Here is a 13,311-nt window from a genome sequence, read left to right as displayed (position 1 = left end):
AACATGCCCTAGTCTAGCATGAATTAAATCTAGTTTCTCTACTTTATTACAGCTCTTTGATTCTTTTCCTTCTTCCTTCACCAAGCAAACCTCCTCCCTTCCTTTTCTCCTTCTTGTCAGCTTACTTTCAAAGTTGATCAGCTTGTACAGATCACTTTCATTCTCTCCAAACACTACATTATCTTCAGTGGAAAGGCCCTGAAGAAAACACCCATGTTTATCAAATAAAAGCTTCAGGTCATCTTTGTGAACCAATTTGCTCACTGACAGCAAGTTGTGTTTGAAATCACTTACATATAACACATCAAAAAGAGTCACATTATCATTCAATTTCACATCTCCTATTTCTTTAACTGTTTTGACATTTCCATCAGGTAATCCTACCCTTATCTGCTTGTCTAATGTTCTCATGTTAGTAAGAACACTTTTGTTTCCTGTCATGTGATCACTAGCTCCTGAATCTATGAGCCATGTATTACAGTAAGAGTTATCATAATGATTCACTGCATTAGAAAGAATTTCTTTACCTGCAAAGTTGCTGTGACTGCTAGCTGTTGCATTCTGCTTCTCACCAATTGCTTTCATCACTTCCTGTACAACAGAAGAAATGAACTTGTCATCATGTTTCATTGCATTACCTCCTGCATTTCCAAACTCCAGGGGATTGTCTCCAGAATATTCTTCTTCACTCCTAGTTGCATTTGCAGCTTGTCTTGTGTTTCCTTTTCCCTTTGGATTGTTCTTAAACCAGTCAGGATATCCAACTAGCTTAAAACACTCTTCCCTTAAATGTCCCTTCATTCCACAATGCTGACATTTCTTTGCATCTCTTTCAATCTTCTCAAGTCTCATTTTTTTGTATTCTCTCTTATTAAAGTTCATCAGAGGACCAAGACTCTCTCCTTGCCTGTTTGCTGCTAGAGCACTTGTTTGACTCCCAATACTGATTTCTCCTGTGATCTGCTTTTGTTTCTCAACCTGCATGACTAGATTGTACACCTTGTTCACAGGCATCAGTGGATCCATCCCAAGGAAATTTGTCTTCATCTGCTCATAATCAGAGTTCAGACCCATGAGAAACTTCATGAGCTTGGTGGATGATTCCCTCTCAATCATTTTTTTGACAATGCTGCAGCTGCACTTTGCCAGAGCTCCACAAGAACACTCTGGTATGTCTTCAATTTCTGAGATTTGATCCCAAAAATCCTTCAATTTGCAGTAGTATTCACTTACACTGAGATACCCTTGCTGCAGTTCCCACATGTCTTTTTTCAGTTGAAAGAGAAGAGGAGCACTTGTTTGCCCATGCCTTTCAACAATTTCTTCCCACAACCTCTTAGTTGATTGCATAGTCACAAGGCTGCTTGCAATTTCAGGCTTCATGGTGGCCAACAACCATGACCTCACCATATAATCACATCTAGTCCATTTCTGGATTTCATCAGGACCTTCAGAAGGTTTAGGATGCTTCCCTTCTAAGAATCTCAGTTTGTTCTTGGCACCAAGAGCAATCCTGATGCTTCTGCTCCAATTCAGGAAATTCTTTCCATTAAACAAGATACTTCCAAGTGGTGTTGCAGCACTCTCATTTACTGCAATAAAGAGAGGATCTTTGTAGGGATTCAGATTGTTTGTTGAGGAGGAATTTGTTTCACCCATTTTTGTTTCTGTTTCGAAAGCTTTGATTTTTCTTGCTGGTTTGTTATTTCAGAACAGCAAACTCTCAAAATCTTTAAGACTTAAGAACGTTTAAACCTGCTCTGATACCATGAAGAAAGATTCAAAGAGTTTTGCTGCTAAAATGCAGTGGTTTCTTCACCAGAATTTCTGGTGTTTTGTGTTTTGTATTTCTATATTTTGTGAGGTCTCAAAACGGCACAAAAGGCCTGCCTTCACCTTATATACAAAGCTCTATGCACAACCCTAAATTACATGTGTACAAGAGGCCAAAACAAAGCTGGCAAGATCCACCTAGGATCACTACAAAACAGACTACCTAGGAAGAGTAAAAGAACAAACCAGAAAACATATGCATGTGACTATCCTAGGTGTAGAATTTACTATAAATAGCATGATATTCTCAATAGAAAGGTGTCCTCAATTTTTTGATTGTATGAACTTTAAAAAGATGATTTATATATTGAACACGGGGTGGTCAGGAAGCAGACTTCATCTTGGTATCATGTATAGGATCAGGAAATGAGACCGTGAATTTATATTCAATGTGCTTGCTAGAGTTAGGACTTTGTGGTTGTATGTATATTTGTGTATAAGTTGGTAAGGCTTATTCATGTATCTCCTTTGAATTCACACTTTCACCGGAGAACAGGGAATCTCTTTAGTTGTTGAAGACGACCATTGAGAATGCTAGGTATGCCAGCAAGGTGGTTATTAGTATAATGCCATTCTTAGTCAAGCCCTCACGGGTGTATGAGTTGTAGACATAGTTGGTGTGATAAAATATAGTAACTCGATCCATAATATAGTGCCTATATCACTAAAATATAGAATAAACATAAAAAATATGCACATAACATAATAAACTAACATAGTACCTATTTCAAACATATAGTAACTATATAAAACATACAATAACTATTGTACATGAAGAAAATAAACATATGGTAACAAATCATGATAAAATAAACATAATACCTATTTCAAACACATAGTAACTATATAAATAATATAGTGACTATTGAAGAAAATAAACATATGGTAACAAATCATGATAAAATAAACATAGTACATATTTCAAATATATAGTAACTATATAAAACATATAGTAACTATATAAAACATATAGTGACTATTATAATATAGTAACTATTGTACACATATAGTAACCATTATAATCATATAGTCACTATTTAAGAAGCGGGCAAAATTATACTCTAAATAACATAGTACATAATGTAATCGTATAGTAACTATTATTTATCAAAAAGTCACTATGAACGGTTCATAACATAATAACTATCTTAAACACATAGTTACTGTTTTAAACTTATAATAACTTTCTAAAAAATATACGGAGTAGTAACTATTTTAAACACATAGTTACTGTTTTAAAGTTATAGTAACTTTTTAAAAAATATAGTTACTCTAAAAACTACTATTAACATAAGCACACCGAACATTCCAGAGACTATTAAAAACACTATTTCGCAACATAAATTAAAGACAACTATATCATTTATATACTAACTATGTGAAACACTAACCCTAATTTCAACAAAACAACAAACATTTCAAATCACTCAACAAATAAACAATAAAATAAGTTCTAAAACATACCCGAAGTAGACACAACAGCTAGCTAAATTGTTGTAAAACAATAGATCAGACAATGTAAATGAAATCTTAAGATACCTTCAAAGCCGGGTGGAGGACTGTTTGTCGTCGGATCTATCGTCGCACCGGCAGCATCGTCGTTTTTACGACCGATAATTACCAAATTTTCACCATTGTAATACAAATTCGAACTACACAGTGAATTTCGAGTAATTTGCTGACTTGATTTCGACGCAAAATCTAAAAATTATTGTTGAAACTAAAACCAAGAGTGAAAGTAAGACAGAAGTTGAGAGAGCAGAGGAGAGAGGAGAGAGAAGTTGAGATAGGATAGAGAAGTTGAAAGAGAGAGAGAAAGAAGTTGAGAGAGAAATTGCAGAAAATGAAACCACAAAAACTGAAGATTTTTTATTTTAAAAATGGTTTATATACTTGAATAAAGGCACATGATACTCCCACCATATGTTATTACTCCTCTGTCCTGGTTCACGCTAAGTTAGCGTGGACCAGGTTTATATTAGTGTAAATATTATGAAAATACGAATCTCCTTGATCTACTACTTGCTCCATTTTTTCCTCATCTAATAGATCCAATTATGAGAATTATAAGATAATTACGAAGAAAATCGAGCAAAATTGAACAAACTCTAGAAATTTGGGCAAAAAAGCATAGAGAGAAAATGAAGAGAGAGAAATGAGAACAAACAGAATGCAGATCTGACATTTTGAAAAACAAAAAAAATTTAAAACGTATATAAAGTGGGCTACACACAAATCGTATAGAAACTCTACAAAACACATAGTTACTGTAATATGAATATAGTTACTATTTAAAATCACAAAATAACTGTAACTTGACAGTTACACATGTTGCCTAACCAAATTACTCCGTTGCCCTGGTCCACACTAAGTTAGGGTGGACCAGGTTTATATTAGTGTAAATACTGATTTTGACGCTCCTTAAAAAAAAGCTCTGATTTGGACGCTGAAGGTGCCTTAAAGTTGAGAAATTCCGAGTTAATCTCAGTGATTGGAAAAAAAATTCCAATCAAATGGCATATTCGTAAATATTTTGCTTGAAAACTGTAGATGGTATAATGTTAGGTGTTGACTGTATATTTATAGGTATTGGCTACATAATAGTCGGTGTTGATTGCATACTACTTGTCGTTTACTGTATATTTTATGATTGTTGATGAATTATTAAAATGCAATATATTACATTATACTAAAACAGACACCAGGAATGACAAATGTCACTTCCTGGTGCAAAATTTTCCCGCCAAAAAATATTTCCTAAAAAATCTCATCTTTATTTTATTTTATTTTATTTTTCTATCTTGTTTATTAACTGTTTTTTTTTATTAACTGTTTATATATGGAAACTCAATATTTGAATATAGATTATGAAAAATAATTACGTGCCACAAAATAATTTGCTAAAAATAACTTTTGATAATATTTTAATCAAATCGTTATAATAATAATGGAAAATATATTTTACTTAATATTTTGATCAAATATGTTAGTATATCGAATATTTTGGTCAAATCAACTTATCAAACATTTAAAATATGTACTCCCTCCATCCCATAATATAGTACCCGTTTGACCAAAATCACGGTTATTAAGGTAAGAATAACATTGATATTAAAACAATAATTATTTGTATTTTCAAGATAAAGTACATGTTAGGTGGCTTTTATGGAGAGAAATTAGAGATTAAAAGTGTGTATATAATAAATGGGCCTAAAAAAGACAAAAATCAAGCACATGGGTTGAATAAAAGTCAAAAAGTACAATTTTCAATGTAAAAATTCTGATTCTTTTAGGAAAATATTGGAATTACAATTAGTACATGAGGGTATTATGCGCAATTTAGGAGGTGGACCATGGTGCACATAGAGCATGGTGCACCTTAAGAACACTAGTATATAATTGAAAGAACATCTGGTTACGAGAAAAGAACATGAGTATTTTTTTTATATTTAGGTTTTTAATAAATAGTAAACTAATATATTATTTTTATAACAAAAAAGTGAAAAATTATATCGCATGTTCTGTTGCCGTAGTGTCATGTTCTTTGGCTTATGCACATATGTTCTTTTGGTGCACCATACTCTATGTGCACCACGATCCATAGTCAGATTGGGTATTATGGGTAAAAATTAATGGTTTAAAATAGAAATAGGCACATCATTTAGGGACACCATTTTAGGAAAATATGCACTATATTATGGGACGGAGGGAGTAATATTTAGTAGGAAAAATATTTTAGTACGGAGTAGATGATTAAATGAGTATGTTAAATATTTATTTATGATGTAATATTTTTCGGTAGAGAAATTTTTCAGTCAAGTACTACTAAAACTGGTCAAATAATTTAAGAATATCCGTGCATGCACAAGACCTAATCTAATATTGTTTATTATTAAGTGATGACAGTATATTTATAGTTGTAGATTGTTTATTAGTAGAAGTTTATTGTATAATGTTAACGGTTAACTGTATAATATATAGTTGTTGATGTATTATGAAAATACATTTATGACTGTGTATATGCCCACATTTAATGTCATGTGGCTGAAATTAAGCCCACCTTTTATGACATTTTCGTAATAAAACCATTAATTATTTAAAAAAATGCCATTTGAGTGGAAAAATTTATCAATCAATGGGATTAACTCGAACGGCTCAAGTTAAGTTAAGTGTTGTTGAATTCGAAAGCTTTGATCTCTAAACTTAACAGAAAATGGAGATATTCGGTATGGACTTTGGGTGCGTAATTGGATCGCTTCGCCATGGCCAAATTCCTGAAAAAGACTGTTTGCTTCCTCTAATTTCGAAGCTACTTGGCTATTGTATTGTTGCCGCTTCCACCACTGTCAAGATCCCTCAGGTTCGTTTCTTTCTCTCCCCTCTTCAATCTTTTTTTGAGAAATTATGACTTAGGAAACCCTAATTTTGGGACAATGATGTAATTCATTCAATTATTTGTTATTGTTATGCATTTGTTCACCTTAAATTCTTTCATTTTTTCTAATAATTGCAATTAACTGCGGAATTCTGCAGTAATGGTATTCTGCCGTGATTAATTGGGTGTTTGTTTGATTTTTTTAACCTAGAATAAGTGTTAATTGTTGGTTTCTTTGTGAAAGTTTATTAATTTAACTGATTTTCCCATCCCGAATACTACTTGTTGTTCACCGGTTAATTTGAATCAGAGTACATTGATGATAGGTGACTGTTCTGGCACACTTAGTATATAATTTAATCAAGGGAATGGTAAATGTCAATTAATAAGGGTTGTATACCATGTAATAACTACCTCCCGAGCTCGTTCAAAGAACGGGCGGTTATATAGTGGTAGTTTAATCGTCTTTACAAATTCTAATTGTATTGAATGCTTGTGATTTAGTAAATTCTAATTGTATTGAATGCTTGTGATTTAGTAAATTCTAATTGTATTGAATGCTTGTGATTTATAAATTATATGTTGAATGAATATTGAGTGTTAAAAGGAGAGATGGAGTGGAAGAGCCGAAGAGGCTAATAAATATAATATATATTGGACTATTGGTGAATTATGTTGCATGAGGAAGATCAAGTGTAAGAGGCGTTGTAGTTTTATAATGTAGCAATCAACAAAATAAAACAAATTGATGGATGAAATAGGGAGATAACACGTGGCTTCTTATCTTCTATGGTTTTCCTTTCTAAGTGCTAGGTAGAAATTGTCAATTTAAGCTGGTTTTCCTTTTAAGTGCTAGGTGCGCGAAAGTCCACGCCTCCCATTTTTAAGTAACTTTTTCCCCTTATCCTTATTTTCACTTATTTATAAGATAAGTAAGATAAAATAAGGGTCAATAGTTTCAGATAAGATAATACTCCCTCCGTCCCTTAATACTCGTCCCGGTTTGACCGACAAAGAGCTTTAGGAAAAATTCAATTGACTTATTAATTTATTAGGTGTAGTTGTAGTGTGGTATTTTTTTAATATATTTAGTGGGAAATGTGTCAAACGTTTTATAAGGGGAGTGGGAGGTTGAATATTTTAATGTTTTTTTTAGAAAGTAGGAATATAAGTGGCTCCATGATTAAGTTAGAGAAATAATATAATATTAGTAAAAGTATGTTATTTATAGAAACGGGGTGAGTATTAAGGGAAGACTTTATAAGGAAAGTGGGGCGAGTATTAAGGGATGGAGGGAGTATAAGATAAGTTCAGATAAAATAAGATAAGTTCGGAGGAGATAATAAGATAAGGGTCAATAAGTTTAAAGGACACATTTTTATAACTTCCACTAAGGGCCAATAAGATAAGATAGTTCAATGGCGATAAAATAATATAAGCTGATATAAATGAAATTTAGGTGAATCAAACGGTACCTTAGCACTAGTGTACCATTTGGAGGTGTGAACAACTGAATACTCTTTAAACTTTATAGGTTGTCATTAAGTTGCCAAGAACTCGTGTCCTATGTTTTTTAATGCCTGCTTCTTATAATTCTGAAGTTCTATGGCATATCTTAGGAAGACTCTTATCTTATATCTTACAACTTGCAATTCTTTCAAACTAATGTCTTCCGAAGCTTTCCCATCTTATAAAGTTGATTTTGGCTAATATATATGACAGATATTGAAGATCCTGGAACACAAAAGTATTAGAGGGCTCAGTGTGGCAGCTTTCGAGCTTGAAGTGATTGGTTATACTATTTCTCTCGCATACTGTCTTCATAAAGGGCTTCCCTTTTCAGCCTTTGGGGAATATGCATTTCTGTTGGTTCAAGGTACATAATAAAACTTCATTTTAGAGCTCCCACGCCAAGAAAAAACGGCTTCTCTTTTTAGTGCCACTCTCTTAGCCTAAGGATATCCACAATTTAGTGAAAGTAGTTTATCTGTCTCACATTCTCAGATGTTTTTATTGTGTTATTCTTTTAAATGAATCATAAATCTAAAGGAGATGTGCGATGGACCTTGTCCAGAAGGCAATCAAGTTAGAAAAGTGAATATAAGCTGGGATTTAATTGTTGTGTTTCTCACCTTCTACTTAGGTGTTCATTGTTGCTTTATATATGGATGTCCTCAACTACTACTTAGGGGCTTGTTGTTTCTCTATATGCATGTTTCATGTTTGTGACAATTTGTTTTTTTCTTTGCATATACTGTAGGAAATTAAAGGAAAAGATCCTGTTCGAACATTGATTTAAAATATTAAAGATGCTTACTGCTCTGTTGCTTCTAATGACCTTTTATTATTTGACACACCCTCTTTTTGCTGCATCTAAAGAAGTTCGAGCAAATGCTGGTGCTTTCAGATAAAGCTATATCTTAAGGACTTACCCAGTGGCTTTACATTGAATAAGTAACTTTTTTTATGAGGGATATATTGAATAAGTAATAGGGAAGCAAAAGGACTTTCTAGTATTCGTCTTTCCATTACTAGTGTCAATCACAAAATTCTATTTCTCCTACAACTATAAATTAGTTATTTCAATCACTTGATCTGGATTGTGCAATAAGTCTAAGTGAAAAAGTTGCCACAAATAAGTCATCCCCTAAGTTGATAACCCCCCCCACCCACCCACCCCATCTTAATTTGGAAGAAAAGTAGCATGGATGTGAAACAATTTAAACGAACCCCCATGTGAAGCTAACTATCACCATTAGATCTTCAGAGGCCAATATCTCCAATTGTTAAAATATGGATGTTACGTGGTCTCCTATAATTTATTTTTTACAGTTTTCAGCCATTCAGTGTTTCTCATATTACTCCTTACAACTTTTGAGTTTTTTTGCTTTATTATTTGATATCATTGAAGGTCTCAAAAGCTTAATATCTTTGAATAAATTTATGTCTTCTTGCAGCTTTAATTCTCGTTGGAGTAATCTACTACTTTTCACAACCTGTGGGTACTTCGAGATGGATGAGGGCACTGCTGTATCCTTTGCTTTATAATTTTTTTTTTTAAAAAAAAGCTGTAAAATATCCTCCCTCTTTCAATAAAAGTCTATTTCCTAACAATACTAATTTAGATATTGTGGATTGGCACCGACAATTCTGGCGGGTAAAATTGATCCTGTGCTTTTTGAAGCTTTATATGTGAGTAAAAAGGTTTTCTTCAACGATATCGTATTTTGTTTAATAACTGCTGAATTGGACGTATGTTGTTAACTGTATGATGTTGTCTTCAGCAAAATGCCACCTTCATTTTCTTTGCTAGATGTATACTCATTCTGAAACCATTTATGACAGGCATCACAACATGCAATATTTCTCTGTGCAAGGATTCCTCAAATATGGAAAAACTTCAGTGTAAGTTGAATATTGGAGACTCTATTAGGTTAGTTATAATAACAAGTGTGTGCTATCTTTTACGTGTCTACCTTTGTTGTATCTTCATGTTTGTCAATTTAAACAACATTGTAAGGCGTATCGAAGTCTTGGAGCCATGGCATAACTCATAAGTTGAGAGGAGAAGGGGCGAAGGTGCATGTCTAAAAACCACCATGTATAAAAAGATAAATTTTATAACGAACTCGCATATTACCAAAATAAGCTGGACATAACATTTAATTTTCAGAGGTAGGCATCTATAAAATGCTTTTAAAGTTTTAAGTGCAGTAATTTAGTAGGTGTTAGAAGACTCCTTAGGTTGCCTAGGGCCAACATCTGAATGCACTGGGTGTTGTTGTGTGTTCTCTCATTAGGATATATTAATATGTAATATACATTTACCCCTTGGTGGATGGGGGATGGTGACCCTCCCATCTCCATTCTAAGATCTTCTTAGCCGAATCAAGGGGGTCATCACTCGCTATTAGAGGAGGTCACTTGTGCTATAGTATACAGTGTGTTAAGCCAAATGCTGGCTACTTATCGGCTAAAATGATTAGACCAGAGTCGGTCAGGAACTGGAAAACATGGTCAAAATCTCCTTTCTGAATTAACTGTGAAGCTGGAACAACTCCTGAGGAATTAATTTATATACCCAGACAGTCTACCTGGTCACGGATATATTTTGTCCAAATCTCATTATTTAGAAAATAAGTTTCCCAACTCATATGGTGACGAGCTACTATTGTAGCTTTATTTTCTGGATGTCTGTTCTTGAATGGAATTCAAGGAAGTGTTTTTTTTTTGTTTATTGAATATTAGGGTGGGAATTTATTTTAGTCTCACATCAACTTATGACATTATGCTAAAAACACAACTTTTTGTGTAATGTGTCCTGCTAAAAAGAGTCCATTTGATTTGTCATTGTGCTTATATATGAGCTTGACATTTTGTATGGCTATCTACATAAATTGCAGAATAAATCTACGGGGGAACTCAGCTTCCTAACATGTTTTATGAACTTTGGCGGTTCCATGGGTGAGTACATACATGAGTTCGTTTGTCTCTCTGTTTATTTAACATCTCGGACTCAGTGTTGTATATCTTGATTATACTGTTTGCTTTTTTTGTAGTGAGGGTTTTTACCAGCATCCAGGAGAAAGCACCTACAAGTGGTATCCTTGTTCTTTATTTTATTGTTCCACTACTCCAAGTTTTTTTTTTTTTGTAGTTATCTACTTATTTATCATCATAACTTCAACTTATTATTGTTATGCTTATTCTAGTTAGTTACTTCTATTGTTAATATGTGCTTGATGATTGAGGCACTTCTATTTGTCGGTTTCTTATTTTTAGTTTATTATCTCTTCTTTGCTTACTTTTAATTTTTTTTTTTTTTTAAAGTATCACGTGGCTCTTTTGAATTTTGATTACAATTGAACTGTTTGTACTCTTGAAGTCTTTTATGGCTGATTAGGGAGTAGGGACAATGCTATTCTAGACCTCACCAATCACCATACCCCTTAGCTTGGTGGATACTGGAGATGTGTAGTGAGTTGCAGGGGACTTCAATTGAAATCACTGTCCAGACCTTTCATGTTGTTCACCATGAAAATGTTGACTGCTGGATACCTTTGGCCTAGGTTTTGACCTTCGACCCTTAAAGAACTGTTATCAAACCACGGGATTTTGGAAATCTCCTTGAAGAATTCTTCTGAAAGTTTTTGGAGGGGCACTTTCAGATTGTCATGGATATCTAAGTAGATGTAATTGGATTTTTAGTGGGGTTTTCAAGCTTTGAATAAGTTTGATAAATTATTGTTTTTATTATGCTATCTGGGTTATACCAGCAGAGTTTCAGTTAGGAACTTGGACATGGTGTGAAGGTTGACAGTGAACCTAAAGGACTTGCACTTTTACAAATTCCTCTATTTACAGTTGTTGATGACTATGCCCTTGAACCCTCTCATTTTCTTTAACTTCCATCCTTCTTGTGCACCTTTATTTTGTGGTTGACAATGTGTCACTTTGTATCGATCGTGGTCAGTTGACCATTCTGTTTTGGCTTTCATCTAGTTTTGTGACATAATGTGGGCATGAAGTCATCAAGTGATAAGGTTAGGAGAGAGGTGAAATTGGGTAGGAGAGAGAATTAAGGTTAGGGGATTGGATTTAAAATATAAAAAAAATAAGCTCAACCATACACTAGATTTGAGGTATGGGTTTCTAGGTTTCAACCATTCCAATTTCACTCTCCCAAAATTTTCGAAGGAAATGGGCTAAAAAAACGAGTCTTGAAGTTTCTAGGTGCACTAAACAGATTATATCAAATGTGATTAAACTTGCTTGGGGTCTAGAAAGCCTTTTGATTACACCGAAGATAGAATCCAGGGATAATGTTTGTCATTCTGGTATAGTTGATTTTTGCCATGGTCTTTGTAAAAGACTTGCAATGTAGTGTTTGAATAACTGTAATACTGTGAGGGTGACTGCCTAAATATTTGCTTTGTTTCCTTTTTATGTGTTCAAATGTCTTCATTGTTATTTTGGAACTAATTTTGATGTGCCTTATCTTTATTTAAATTATCTTGATTCACAAATTGCAATTCCATGACTCTTGTTTAGTTGCGATGGGCTCTGTCCTCGGTGCAATAACGAATGGTACCTTGTTGAGCCAGATAATTTTATACAGGAAGCAAGAAACGAAGAAAGAAAAGAAGGACGAGTAAAGGAATTTTCACTTTCCGAGACTGGTTCACCTGGCCGTAAAATATGTGTCACGTTCTAGATAATATTTTTTTCTTTTGATATCAAAGAACTAAGCGAACATTATGTTTTGTAAGCAACTTTGTATTTTCAATCTGTAGATTTTATTACATGTATAGAGAACACAGGATGGGAGATTAATCTGATACCCGGGACAAGAGAAAAGCATTTATATTTATAAAAAGCATTGTCTGAATATTGCCAAGATAATTGTATCTACTAATGAAGTTTACCATTGTCTCGATATTGCTAATCACGAGTAGGGATGGCAATGGGTCCAGGACTCGACTCAGATTCAGTTGGACTCGGTCCATTTTTAAGGGTCTGGGTCCAAAAAATTTAGACCATGTGGATCTGGGGCGGATCTGGATCTTTGTTCAATGGGGCGGATCTGGGTCTGGGTCCAAGAATTAAAGATCCAGATCCGGTCCAGATTCGACCCACATACCCATATATATAATTTTTTTAAAAAAATTATTCAAATTTAAATGTAATTCAATCTTTACGTGCTAAACTTTATGCAGTTCTTATGATACTAAACTATTTAAATATTGTTTGACGTGACATATAAATAATAATATTAGAAACTTTAAATATTTATTGTATTACACTTTACAAGGCTAATATGAACTTGTTCCTAAGCAAAATTAACGAATATTCCATATTTAGTGGTTTTATTAAAGCAACATTACGTTTATATAAAAAAAATGGGCGAAAAAATTATGTAATATAAGAAAAATGAGGGACAATTTTTTTTGGAAAACAAATACCCTTAGACCCATTTAAGATCCAGATCCGACCCTAGACCCATTAGACCCAGTGGATCTGGGTCTGGATCTGATTTTTTTGGACCCAACGGATCTGGGTCGGTTCTGGATCCACCTCTTAAAAAGCGGTTCTGCGTCTGGATC

General features: G+C 33.6%; 2 protein-coding genes across 2 annotated transcripts; one reads left to right on the top strand and one right to left on the bottom strand.

Moving 5' to 3' along the window:
• Positions 1-568: 568 nt before the first annotated feature.
• Positions 569-1,659, bottom strand: LOC130469919 (uncharacterized). The gene is made up of 2 exons (XM_056839449.1): positions 639-1,659; positions 569-591 (listed from the first exon to the last, which is right to left on the bottom strand). Exons 1-2 carry the CDS (start codon positions 1,657-1,659, stop codon positions 569-571), a joined length of 1,044 nt encoding a protein of 347 aa, XP_056695427.1.
• A 4,300-nt stretch (positions 1,660-5,959) lies between these two features.
• LOC110792143 (mannose-P-dolichol utilization defect 1 protein homolog 2) lies at positions 5,960-12,610 on the top strand. The gene is made up of 8 exons (XM_021996958.2): positions 5,960-6,193; positions 7,931-8,084; positions 9,166-9,238; positions 9,334-9,400; positions 9,554-9,613; positions 10,612-10,672; positions 10,768-10,809; positions 12,260-12,610. The coding sequence occupies exons 1-8, from the start codon at positions 6,047-6,049 to the stop codon at positions 12,361-12,363; spliced, it is 708 nt and encodes a 235-aa protein (XP_021852650.1). The 5' UTR covers positions 5,960-6,046; the 3' UTR covers positions 12,364-12,610.
• Positions 12,611-13,311: the final 701 nt, after the last annotated feature.

This window comes from Spinacia oleracea, chromosome 3 (assembly GCF_020520425.1).
Source record: "Spinacia oleracea cultivar Varoflay chromosome 3, BTI_SOV_V1, whole genome shotgun sequence".
NCBI classification, from domain to species: domain Eukaryota; kingdom Viridiplantae; phylum Streptophyta; class Magnoliopsida; order Caryophyllales; family Amaranthaceae; genus Spinacia; species Spinacia oleracea.
Note: the sequence above shows the minus strand (reverse complement) of the source record. Positions and strands in the feature narration are given on the sequence as shown.